This window comes from Caenorhabditis elegans, chromosome V (assembly GCF_000002985.6).
Source record: "Caenorhabditis elegans chromosome V".
Classification (NCBI taxonomy): Eukaryota; Metazoa; Nematoda; class Chromadorea; order Rhabditida; family Rhabditidae; genus Caenorhabditis; species Caenorhabditis elegans.
The window spans coordinates 5,850,434-5,863,693 of NC_003283.11; the positions used below are offsets into that span (position 1 = coordinate 5,850,434).

General features: G+C 33.5%; 1 protein-coding gene and 3 non-coding genes across 4 annotated transcripts; 2 read left to right on the forward strand and 2 right to left on the reverse strand.

Annotated features, from left to right (window-relative positions):
• The first annotated feature begins 184 nt into the window (after positions 1-184).
• Positions 185-329, forward strand: F26F12.17. Its single transcript, NR_068805.1, has one exon. It is a non-coding gene; the product is annotated as an Unclassified non-coding RNA F26F12.17 (non-coding RNA).
• A 486-nt stretch (positions 330-815) lies between these two features.
• On the reverse strand, positions 816-965 carry F26F12.19. Its single transcript, NR_068806.1, has one exon. It is a non-coding gene; the product is annotated as an Unclassified non-coding RNA F26F12.19 (non-coding RNA).
• A 3,363-nt stretch (positions 966-4,328) lies between these two features.
• On the reverse strand, positions 4,329-12,096 carry F26F12.8 (uncharacterized protein). Its single transcript, NM_001038389.3, has 4 exons — positions 11,992-12,096; positions 5,849-6,022; positions 4,757-4,889; positions 4,329-4,540 (listed from the first exon to the last, which is right to left on the reverse strand). Exons 3-4 carry the CDS (start codon positions 4,887-4,889, stop codon positions 4,419-4,421), a joined length of 255 nt encoding a protein of 84 aa, NP_001033478.2. The 5' UTR covers positions 5,849-6,022; positions 11,992-12,096; the 3' UTR covers positions 4,329-4,418.
• Positions 12,097-12,223: 127 nt separating this feature from the next.
• On the forward strand, positions 12,224-12,417 carry F26F12.20. Its single transcript, NR_068807.1, has one exon. It is a non-coding gene; the product is annotated as an Unclassified non-coding RNA F26F12.20 (non-coding RNA).
• Positions 12,418-13,260: the final 843 nt, after the last annotated feature.

Below are 13,260 nucleotides of genomic sequence, written 5' to 3' on the forward strand. Positions count from 1 at the left end.
ACATGTGGCTATTTTCAGTCTGTTGTTTACTGTCTCTCTGGGCTCAATATATATTCTCCACGGAGACTAATAAATCATAATTTCATCTTTGCTGCATTTCAATGGAAAATTGAAAATTCGGAGCGAGTCGGTAAGGCGCAAAAGGGAAAGAATATATATACACGCACACGCAAACACACGAAACACCACATACACACACACACAATGCATAAATACGAGTCCTTCTTCTCATCGGGTGTGGGCTCCAAGAGAGAAAAGTGATGGTGCTGGTGGTGGTAGTTTGTGGAATGGAAGAAGACGGCACGGAGTGAAAACGAAATATATACTTTTCAAATATATAAATAATATGAGCAAATTCGTTTTCCACACCATCCATAAGAGTTTCAAAGATCGTTGGCTAATAGAATCGAGGAGTCGAGAAGCTTTTCGATGCAGTTTAATTAGAAACCAATTCATGAAGATTGGATTTCACGCGCTTACGCTTTTATGACTCCTTCTTCATTGCCACAGACACTTCCTAATTTGGTATATTCATCGGAAAGAGGTGTTATACGAGATCTTTGAGTTTTGAATAAAGTTAGGAAATTTTTCACAAAGTAGTTTTTGTAGAGAATTTTTGCACAGCAATTTTTGAGGGTTGAATTTTAACTGGTTAAAATCTTTAAAAAATTATTATAACTTGATAATGCTGGAAGTTCCTAATAAATTGAATTTTTTTAAAAACAGAGTTTTTTTTAAGTTTTATGTATTCCAGAAAATTCTGGCCATAGATTTCGAAATTTTTGCAATTTTCAATACCTACCTAATTATGTATGTTTCCTTGATATTTTTGTAGATGTATATTGCGTTTGTTTAAATTTAAAGCTGAAAAATGGTCGTTCCTAAAATCACAATAGAAAAGATTGCTACCACCTACAGTACTCTAAACGTGACTTCTTTTAAATTTTTTTTTGATCTTCCTGTTTTAAATGAACTAAAAAAAAATCTGAATACGAGTCGTGTGAGGAGCATAAATGAAAAGCGAATTAAAGATAAAGTGCATTTCATGATGTAGTTTTCAAAATTTGATAATAAATTTGGAAGTAGACCAAAGCAGGCTTTTAAATATTCTCCGAATTGTATTTTTTAAATATGTTTTCAAAATGTAAATATTCAAGCATTGTAGGATTTTTCAACATTTTTTTTGTAAATTTGGCATTAAAAAAAGGAATTTAGACAACATTTCCTTCATTTCAAAAAACATTCGCACTCTACTGACCCAGTGACGCAAAGTTGGTACAGGTGGGATAATGGATGACCCAACCTCCCGTCGGGAGTGACAAAGAACGTACACAAATGTGGGTGGGAGGATAAAAGGATCAAACAAAAGAGAAAGAGAGAAAGGTAATAATTGTTGTTGGTTACCAACAAACCATATGCACACGTTGAGCGGCACAAAAAAAATGGAGAAGAGAAAGGGATAAGATGAAGGATGAGATGATGGCTTACGTCACGATGCGAAGAAAGCACAAATGTTTGTTAGTGGCAAAAAACTCTGAGAAAATGAAAGACAATAAATTGTTGTGAAAAGAAAAGAAAAGAAAAATAAAAATAAAAAACCAACAAAACGTTTTCCATTTTAAAATTCTCAATCGGTTTCGCCTCCTACCCTCCAAACCTTTTTTTTTTAAATTTCAGTCCTCTCTTGTTGTCTTTTTCTTGATTTTGCTATTGATGGTTGGTCATGACAAACTTGTTTTGAATTGTGTGGTTCAGGTCAACCTCTGTCATTATGAAGAAGAAATTAAATTAAATTCGTTGAAAATACGAGAGAACACTGGTCACAGCACGTGGTGGTTTCGTGAGGCATGAATTAGAGGAGAAATTAAATTGGTTACAAATGCGTGTATTCGACACAGAAACTATTAGTTTCTACTGACACTATTATAACTGGGGGAGGATAAGCGGGATTAGATACACCTAATAAACAGCAGAATTTTTAGTATAGCAGGTGTGCAAAATAAGTTGCCAAAATGAGATTGATTAAAAATGCTGTTGTTCAAAATATGGCTTCGTATTACAAAGTTTTGTTAGGTGAAGCTAATGTTTTAGATATTATTAAAAACTTGACTGGGAAACAATAAAAATTAAATATTTAAAACAATGGGGACCCGCCTGAAGGCCAAATCAATAAGTTCACATATATTCTAAAAAGAAACCTACAAGAATAATAATTCCGAATATCTAGCAAATCTCAGCAAACATTGCCACTTTTCAAACACACTTCTCCACCTTTTTAGCGCAGATTTTAGAAGATATAGAAATATTGTCTTCCTTTGGCAAAAACCTATCTACGTGCCTATTTGGCCACGTAACTTACTTTGAAATTTTTTGAAAGAATAACAATTTATACCAGATCCAAGTGACATAAAAATCACAACATCACATGCGTAGGAGTCCATCGGGCGGAATTACATCTCACCAAGTAGGCACTGTGTGCCGTAAGTAAAGGCTAAATAAGATCCTTACGGGCAAGTTTAGGTACCAGGAATACTTAATAGAAATTTGTTTCCAAATTGAAAAATGTCTTTTGACAATAATTTTAATAAAGTTAACCGATTTTTGGATTGATTATAATACTTTATATTTCACCGCGAAACCATGTTTTCAACTTTGGTTTTTTAAACATCAAATTTAAAATTATATATGTCTAAAAGTTAAATTATAACGACAAGTATGAGGTCTTATTTTATAAAACTGCGTATTAGCTTGCTAGGTTACGGTCTGAACAGTCTACCGATTAGTAAACTGTTTAGTAAACTGTTAATTTCTAATTGTCTTTTTACCATTCAATATTTAGAATAGGTAAAGTCTAGACAACTTTACGATGGGAATTTTAAAATTTAAAAACCTGTGGGAGACGCACTCAGCTGTATGCTTCAATAGACAAAAGAAAGAAGAAAAAGAGGCGATAGAATGGGAGGAAAAGCATAAAGGAGGGAAAGTAAACGGAAAAACTATAAGCATTTTGAAACGGAAACTCATTATTTACAAGTATGAATCAATGGGGGCCTTAGTGGGTATTTGTTGCAAAAATATCGAGAACAATTCTTGAGAAAATATTGAAAATATAGGAGCAATTCCTCATTTTCTTATCATAATTTTCAGCTGTAAAATGTTCTCAAAAATTACTAAAAATGCCACCTGAAGTTATTTCAAAACCTTGTTACTTCACTATAGTTTTCTGTAAACATACTTCGAACACGAAGACTAAAAGATCGAGAAGTGGAAAGAATACACAGATGATGTGGTAAGAATAAAGAAGATGGAGACCTCCCGCAGACCGGAGAGGACTTGCCCTGCCAGTTATTGAAAATCGAAGTTGAAGAGGAGATGAAGAATTGAGAAATGGAGGGAGAACTTCTTCAAATGGGTGGAACACTGAGAAATAGAGTTTTATGGTCAGAAAATTGAGCGTTTCCGAAAAAAATTGTGATCTATATTTCTAGTTTATTGCTCTTTTATAATGGTTTTTATTGGTCTTTTTTTTGAAGAAGTTGCTCATTGTAAATGCATTTTATTGCAATAAGGTTCGAACAGAGTAGGACAGAAACATGTCAAAAGCGGATTCCTTTTGTGTAGGCAGAGGCATGCCTACCTGCACGCCTTCAAAGCGGTTGTAAAAAAAATTTAGACCTACTTTGCAGACAAAGAGATCTCACTCGGGCCAGGTCTCGGAACAAATCACTGCAAAGGTGTAGTTTGTTTCCTGATGTGTGCCTCGTAGGCTTTATTTTTCTGCTGAAAGTATGTTTCAGAGAACATCATAAAATGCATTATTCTTTTTTTTCCTAATTAAAAAGTCAATAAACCAGGAATGTTAAAAAAAACCCGGTAGAAACCGTTGAGTTGTTTATGAATAACTTTAAATTTTTGAATATAATAATTTCGAATTCCCAGGGCCAATAGTTTTGGCATTCTTGGATTGGAGATGATTTTTGAAAACTTAAATCGCCCCTTAGCAATAACAATCTTCTGAATTTCCTATCTAAATTACTTCTTATTTTCATCCAAAATGGTAATTTCCTCGGTTGTCATGTATGATGCGATGAGTCAACCATTAGCCTCTGGATTAGCGAGATCTTGTCCCAAAATAATTGCCCCACAAACAAAGATATATTAAAAGTCATCTTTCGCTTATTTCATTATATTCGCTGGTCCGCCGGCGCTTTCAAAAAATGAGCCCTTTCCTCCTTTAGCTCCCTTTGATTGTGCATCAGTTTCGGCCAGCCGCGGATTATAACTTTATCGCGTTTATTTTTTAAAACTTTTTTCTTGAATTTCAGAAGAAGCTTCCGGTATTTTATTAAAAATTAAAACTCAATAAATTTTATTTTGATCAAATTACGAACGTTAAAACATCAATAAATATGATTTGATCACACAATATCAGCATGCTTTGGCGTGTATCCAACAACCGTCTCAATTGGCTCGCCCGTCTCAACAGTTGCTTCTGTGAATAATGTGTTGTAGTCTTCCATCAATGGATCTCCTTCTGCATCTGAAACTGAAATAGCATATTGAGAACTTGGTTTGTTAGTTCGATTTGAAAATAAAAACGCTGCTGTTATTACAAAATCTGATTGACCTCATTGTGTGTGACAAACATGTTGCAAAAAAATGATTAGTGATCACTTCACATTCAAACAAAAACATTCACACAATTTGTTAGTGAGATTAATGAGTTAGCTACAATTAACTGAATATGGAAACCAACCACATTTATACCAACATGAATGTGAAATTGTGAGCAAAACCACTGCGATGACTGCAAATGCAAGAACGAATAGCGAGAGGACGGCGAATGCAAAGCCAAGAGCTGCGTGCTCCACAATTGCTGCTGATAACATCTGGAATTGTTTTAATTTGGAAGTAAAAAGTTTGAGTGAAAGGGGTTTTCGAATTTCCTCGACTTTAAATTCTAAACTCGCTGACTATTTTTTTCCCACGAACACAATACTAAATGTCAATTTATCAATTTTTTCAAGCTCAGAAAAAACATAAAATAAAAAATTCGTGGCGTTGTTTCCGGTATTAACTTAGATATATTTCTCGAAACCTAACTTATATTTTATTTTAAAAACTTTGCGGCAAAATCAAAAAATTTGAGATCTACTTGGATATTAAGGAAGCAATTTAGGAAAGTCAAAATAAAGTTAGTAGTTTTAAGTTGACATCATAAACAACTTTCTAGGTCTTCGATAGTAAATAGGCATAAACATTTATTAAAAGTTTAATTAGGTGCGTATTTTGACAGTAAGAGCATTTTCTACGCATTCATTAGATATGCGCGGAAAATTTGGAAAAAATCAAAAATGCAATTTTGCCAAGTTGACCGAAATTCTGAATAAAGCCGAATGCAACAAATTTTCGACAACAATTTTGTCCAAAACAAATCAATTTTTATTGAGAATTATAAAAAAGTATGTGAAAGTTGGTCATTTTTTGCAATCTAAAAAATAATTCAAAAATATTGAGATTTTCGGCGTAAAACAGCAAATTTGCAAAATTTGCCAAGTTTGTTAAACTTGGCAAATATTGAAAAATAGTTTCTTCAGAGCTATTCTATAAACTGCTGACTTAAAACAAAAATCACAGGATGACATTTTCAATGTAAAAAGAGATTTTCATTGTTTTTCTAATTCTTGGTAGTTGATAATCTTTATTGCTTTATTATTTTCTTTGAAATACATACGTATCAACAGAAAACATTGGATTAGATTACTGATAGTACGTTATATAATGTTGATATTGTGAAAAATTTTGAGAAGTTCTGAGAAAATTTCATTTTTTAAAAATTCCAACTCACCTGATTAAAAATTGTATTCTCTTCTAAATGAACTCTTAAGTTTCTGTTCGATTGCTATTCAAATCGCAGTTCACATTGAATTTCAGAAACCAGACCAATCCGTGGAATTTGTTCGGATAGCAGTGAAAATGTGTTTGTGTATTTCACTTTACTCCCGTTTTTTTCACACTTCTTCTGTAAATACATATTTTGTTTCTTTTTTGCGCTCCCGTTTTCTACGAGGAAAAGGAGCTTCTACGAAAATTGAAAGAAGAAAACGAAGAGAACAAGCATGAAGAATGATGGGTATTGAACGTAAACTAATATGAACATGTGTCAGTTGAAAAATTCAATGTTAAAAATATATTGTATAGGTCAATTCTATCGATTTTCCTATCGATTTTGGCATTTTTCGGGCAATAATATTTTGACTTCTACATCCATTACGAATCTCAAAGTTTGCATTCAAACTTTTCGAAATACACGTGGAGCTGGGGTCATTGACACAGGCGGTTGTACAATTTATATATTTGTTTGACAAAAAACCAGAGCCAACATCTGAATGCTTTTTTACGTGGCTTTTGAGAATTGGCTTTGGACCGAGCAAGCTAATTCGTTAATAAAATCATCGTTCGTTGGGTGAAAAGGAAACAACGGAAATGAAGAGATTTCTGAGAATTGTTAATCAAAATTTAAGCCCGGGGAAGTCTATTTTCAATTCATTGTCAAAAAAAGATGAAATCGAGGACAGAAATCAAAGAATACTAACGACTTTTTCTAATTTTTTATTGTCAGAAGTTGATTAAAATTTTTTTTTTAATTTTTGAAAATTAAGATATAGTAAATTGCAAAACAACAATGCCAAATTTTTGAAACCCTACGATTTTTAAGTACAAGTATTCAGAACAATCAAAATATAAAATTCGGAGAAAACACTTTTGTTGGTAGACATCCTAAATTATAAACTGAGCATTTGTCACTTTTTGACTGTAAATTGGAAAAAAAATGCCAGTGTTTTGAATAGTTTACTATATTTTTCGGGCATTTTAAAATGATAAAAATGATTCAATTAACAACGATATCACTATACAATTTGTTGAAAATACTAATAAATACTTTAAACAAGTTTTTCAAGCACTTAATTATTTAATTATTATTTAATTATTTGTTGAGATTCAAGCCAATTATTTTCACTGGAAAATTAAAGCACTCACAAACTTCTAGCAATGGCCAATTTTGGGGGCTAAGAGAAAATATGGTAAGTTTTAGCAAAATAAAAGAAAATTCTGAAACTTTCAGAAAGTACTTATTAGCAAAAAATTTACAATTCTGCCAGCCAACCCTATCCAAAAAAAACAACGTTAAGAAGTACACAACTCCAATTGTCCACAAAGCAACAAAAACAAGAAAAAAGCAGAATAAAGCTCAATTAATTGAACTGCCTAGGTCTCTGGAGAGGTTTCTTCTGGAACCGAAACGCGAACAAAATGGAATTTGGCCGCCGAAATTTATGAGTGGCACCGGAAAGAAAATCGTTTTCGGCCCTTTGTCAGAAAAAAGTGTTCAATTTCATTTGTCGGCGTTTTTGAGGATAAAACTAGAAAAAAAGGGCGTATGTGTGCTTTTCTGGTACTTATAGTTTGAGGGAAGGGAATCATAGGGCTACCGAAAAAATATTTTGCAACATTGTTTTTTCTTCTTTTTTCTAATTCTCCATCTTTGCACCAAGATTTTGTTAGTTTGAAATCAAATTATTAAGTTATCAAATCATCAAAAGAGACAAAAAACAATTCTTTCCTCTGGCTTCGGAGAAAATTGAAAACCTTCAATAGAAAGAAATTTCAGAAAATAATAAACATGTATAAAAAATTAAATGAAAATTTTTTTAGAGATATCATATTCTAATATATCGCTGTGAAGAAAAAACACACAGACCAAGTTAAATGGCTCACAGTTGATCGGTTTTTCTAAACATTTTTCAAAAAAAAATAATGGGCCATGTGAGCAAATTTTAAACGCAAGCTGATCAAAATCAGAACACAAAAAAACTTGAGATTTAAGATCATTTTGTAATATGACCCTGACAAAGAGGGATTTCCTAAAAAAACCAAAAAATGCGAAAGGGATTCACTGAAATTAGTGAAGCGCATTGCGTTGCCTCCCACCACAAAATGTACACACTCACGTCAGACAAGATTAAATTAGAGCTTAATGTAGAGAATATTGAACTTTTAGCCGGATGGCTGCCTGGTGGGTTCATCTGATTCTAAACCAACCCCACCAGATTTAGAAACATACTAGTTGAAGGAGGATACATGTATCGGATGAATGATTGTGACATTTCCGATGGAAAAGTCATGTACACACGACCGGTGATGAGAAAATGAAGAAAACCAAGCTAATAAGAAGGTGAGAGGAAAAATCCAGAAAGAAAAAAAATAAGAAAAAAAACATGAGAAGACGATGAAATATTGACGGACTGCTAAAAGCTGGAATGAAGTGAGGTCTTGGTTCTTAGAAAAAATGAGCAGAAGGAAAAAAAGAAGACGAATAGGAAAAGAGGAGGAGCCGACTAGCAGGAGTCCACATATTTATAGTCGGCAATGAGGTAATGTTTTCAGATGAAGAAAACATAATAGGTAAGGGGTGGGGGTTAAGATGGATTATCACCAGAGGTTTATGCGTTGTAGACATGTTCTGATTTCATTGTTGAACTGTTGTTTTTGAAAAGTGGGCGACAATTATTTTCGTTGATCCATTATTATTAATTAAAATTTAGTGTCTTCGGAAAGGAACATTTATGATTGTATTACTGAATTTTCTTTTACAATTAGCAACTTTCCAGCTCTTTTTGACAATTTTTCAAAAACTTTTCAATCGGAGCAATAAAATATTTCTCTAAATTTTAACACTATTCTTAGAATGAAAAATTGAACCAGCATGTGGCCATTTTGTAGAATTGTTGGAAATAATTGCCGCCCACCCACGGTTGGATTTTGTGAATATTTTCAGCATTGTTGTCAATACCTTGCACAACCTTTTCTCTGAAAAGGAGTTATAGTACAAGCTCGAACACTTTCAATAGTCACAAAATTATGTAGGACGGAAAAAAAAATTGGTTTAGAATGAAATCTACCGACTGAAACATCGGAAAGTGGCTGAAACAATTTCAGACTTATTTTGGTTTGCTTCATTAATTTTTGAAAAATTTGGAAAAAAATTAATACACTCATACACGATAATCATACAAAAATGCTACACAAGTTTTTTTTTCAAAGTCTTAAGCAAAACTGCATTAAGATGTTTCTAGTGTATATTCGCAATCTTGAGGAGAAACATTATTCCAATATTTCTGTAAATCTCTGAGCTTTTCGATAATCAAAAAAATTACATGCTGATTCTCTATAAAATTGATAACTAGCTTATGTCAATTCATTGAATATTTTCAACGATCATATATGTTGTGCAAACTTTTCTGCGATCATCACTGCCAACACATCAAGCTCCATCTATTTTTAGACAAAAAACACGATGCTCCACACTTGTCAGAAACAGAAACATACAACATAACAACTTTTTAATCTATGCTCATCGAATCATTACGGTATTCAATTTCATCACGTGTTTTTATTCCACAAAAAATACAAATACACCGCCTCTTCGTTTTTCTGTTGTTATTGCTATCTTGCTCATTATCAATGAGAGAATAATAATGAGAGAACGACATGAGCTCGTCGTGCCAGACCAGAAAATCTCACGGACAGAAAACTTCCGTTTATGTGGGAGAATATTTGATTGAAAATTGGTAGAAAAATTGGGAAAAAAGACGAGAAAAATCCGGTCATATAAACAAAAAATGCATGAAGTCACAGTGCTGCACTTTAGAATTGGGAAACAGGTCCAACTTTTACAAGGATCGTTGAAACGAGTAATGTTGCAAAATGGGGTACAAGAGATGACATCGACGAAAAAAAAAAAACTAAAAATCATTCTAAAAGAGCCATTCGCGTGTCCACGCATTCCATGACTCGTGTCTTTGAAAAAAAACGATTGCCTGAATTGTAATGAGGCCAAAAATGCTAATAGAAGTGGATAACACAAAATTTGAAAATAAGGCGGAGCCGGGTCACTTCTAGAAGGAAGGAGGCATCATCTTCTGCAATTTTTCTTCAAATAATTAGATTCTGTTGTCTGAGAAAAAATGAAGATGCAGAAGTAAAGTTGGCGAAAGAAATCAAAGTATCATGTTTTGAACATACAAAGATGAGATGGACAATGAGCCCTGCATATGCATATATTCTAGAATCAAACACCAGAAATCATCATTTTTATAAAAAGCGAAGAATGTTTGATTTCTTCAGGATAGGTTCTTCAGAATCTGATTTCATTAGGAGAGTATGAACTGAAATTGAGATGAAAAGTCTTTTGTCAGTGCGTGGAATTTCGGAAGAGTATGAGTCATAATCAAAAATCACAATTTTTTGAAATAAGAACAATTCAAAATTGCGATAATGTTTCCAGGGAATAGAAGGCATGCTTTGCGAATTAAAAAAAACTTTTCCTCAACAATTTGATGAGCATGTTCAAAATTTGTATGGTAGAGTTATCTGGGTTCCTAATGTTGGTAGGGGAGTTTTCAGGCAAACGTGCCTGCCTTCTGCTTACGTGTCTACTTTTTTTTTGGCGTAAACATCAGAACTTTGTGTAGTGTAAGTTTACGAACTTCATATTTTACACTACAGGGTGGGCCAAAAGTATGGTAACACGTTTGCAGCTCTATAACTTTACTAGTGGAGAGAGTTATTACATCAATTTGTACAAGTTTTGTTCTCCATAAAATACTGACCAGATGAACGTTTTGAATTTTCAAAATATCCCCATCCGCATCGCTGCAGGCCTTCCGAACTTTTGAGATCACGACCTTTATGGCACGCAAGTCGGCATTCTGCGGGATTTCTACATTTTTCTCGAAGAATCCATCAAGTGTCTTACAAGTTTTTATAGTTCAAAGAATGCTCTTGGTCTAGAGATTCTTTAAAAACAAAAATCCAAATAATTTCTATCACGGTATTTCTGTCACGGACTGCGGCAGTAGGTTAAGTCTTGAATGGCCTAGTCGCCAGAAAGATGGGTGTGAGCGGCGAGTAGCAGTATGCAGAAAAATTCATTTTAGTATTTTTCGAGACGTTTTGACCTGACTTTCCAGAATTTTTTTAGAAAATTGAGCTCGGATAATTTTGTGGGTCGTTACGCCTTGCGAAACCAAAAAAACTGAGTAAATTTCGCAAAGTTGAATTCATGAAATATTCAAAGGTTATTGCTAGGCGCCAGTGTCGACACAGAAAATTTTTATATGCTACAAAAACAATTAAAAACGCTTCTTCACTTATTTAATTTCAAATTTAACATAAAAATCATACATCTGAAAATTATTGGCGTGCGTGGGAGGTCTGTTTGTGTGGGAAGTGCCGCGTGCCAAATTACCGTTTTTTCGAAAGGGTTCGCCAAATTGTCGAGGTGATAAAGATCGCACCTTATTGGGAAACATTACAAATTTTGAGTCAAATTGAAGGAAATTTATTCAGCTATCAGTATTCGATAGAAGAATGTACGTATGACGTGGCAGTCGCGCGAAAATCTCATGTAAAAGAGCGCTTCACGTGTTACCATACTTTTGGCCCACCCTGTAGATAGGTCGTTTTAAAGGTAGGCAAGTATTGATATGTCTACATGGAACTCTTGAATACACTTCAAAAAACCAAAAAGGATTTTCTTCCGATTCTGTAAAATATTATAAATGTATAACAAGTTCCTAGAATAATGTTTTCTTGGTTTTTGTAGGTGAGCCAGGAGTAGGCGGCAATTATTTTTGGCTATTCTACAAAATTTTTTGAAATAAAAATATTTGCCCAACATGCCGAAATAGGTCAGTTTGTAGAATAAGCGCCCACCATGTTTTTCAAAAACAATACGAAAACAAATAAGTAATAAATTAATGAAGAAATATGATAGATTCTGGGATAAGCCTTACCTAACTTTTTACTCTGATCATCTAATTGCGTTATACTATTCGTTTATTACAAGTTTTGTGTGTCATCTCAATTAGTTTTGCAGAATCCTCAAAAACATACACCTAAAATAAGCATAGTTAGGGAAGAACTTACATGTTTTCACGAAAACTCGATTATTTTCAGTCTGAGTTTTTGGTATGGTTCATTTCCGACGAAAAGCACACCCAAATGTGAAAATTTGGGGAAAATGGGGAATCTGGAAAAACATTCGAACCACTTCAACAATTGAGTAAAGTATTTTTTCCCGCGAAAACAGACATCGAAACTACTATTTTTCGAGAAAGAATTAATCCGGTTGTTTTTGACTGAAACCGAGTTTGTGAAGACTTTTGAGCTTTTCAGTCAAATTGAATTCGTGTCTTCAAATGTGACCGACTAGGAATCCTAATCAAATAGGTATTCAAGAAAAAAAGAGTTGAAAAGGCAGTGATGTTTGGGATTTAAATGAAAAGAAGAAACTATAATTTAGAAAAGAATAGAAAGATTACAAGATAAAAAGTGAAACGAACAAATCCCCATCTGACAAAGTGATGGATAGGAACATGAGAATGCAAAATGACACCAGAAAAAGACGAGACATAGAGTTAAGATGCAACAATGTTTAAAAAACGAGGATTACGGTAGGTTGGAATGGAAGAGTTTAATTTCCGAAAGAAGAGAATTGATGAGAAATTGAAAGCGGGAAGGATGAAAGATGAAAAAGAAAGTGGAGCGACAAGAAGGTCGAATGCCTTCAGGGCACGGACGGGGTGGGGGAAATGAATAACACTTGCAAAGGTTTCCTGGAGAACTCTGATGATTTCGTTGAAAGTCTGGCAAAAAGAAACATAAATGACACGGTGAAGCCAACATTTCACTTTTTTACTGCTTCCTGGTTTATCAGTAATCTCCGTTTAGTTGGTCTTCATCTCTGGGCCAAAATGTTTTATTTCCGTTTTTGTGACTGGAAAATTTGAACTCGATTTTTTGTGAGCTAAAAATTGAAATAATGAAAAGTTGTTTTTAAATTGGTAAATTCATTGAACGTTACGCAAATCTCAAAATGTATCGAGCTCGGAAAATTCGGTGAATTTTTAAAATTAGATGTGCTCAGCAAACTTGGTAAATATGATATTTCTAGAAACTTTTTGGAGTCGAAACAAAATCGAAAATTAAATGTTTCCCATATACTGGGAAATTTGCTTTTTTTTGAAATTACCGTGCGTGGCAAACGGCAAAATTGACAAATTTTCCTCACACCTCTAGAACAGATATAACAGTCCCAATTTGAAGTCATAATTAACAAGAGAATTTATGGAGCAATGGTTGGACTTTTCAAACAAATTTAGTGGGATCCGATAGTCACAGTAATAAAATACTTAT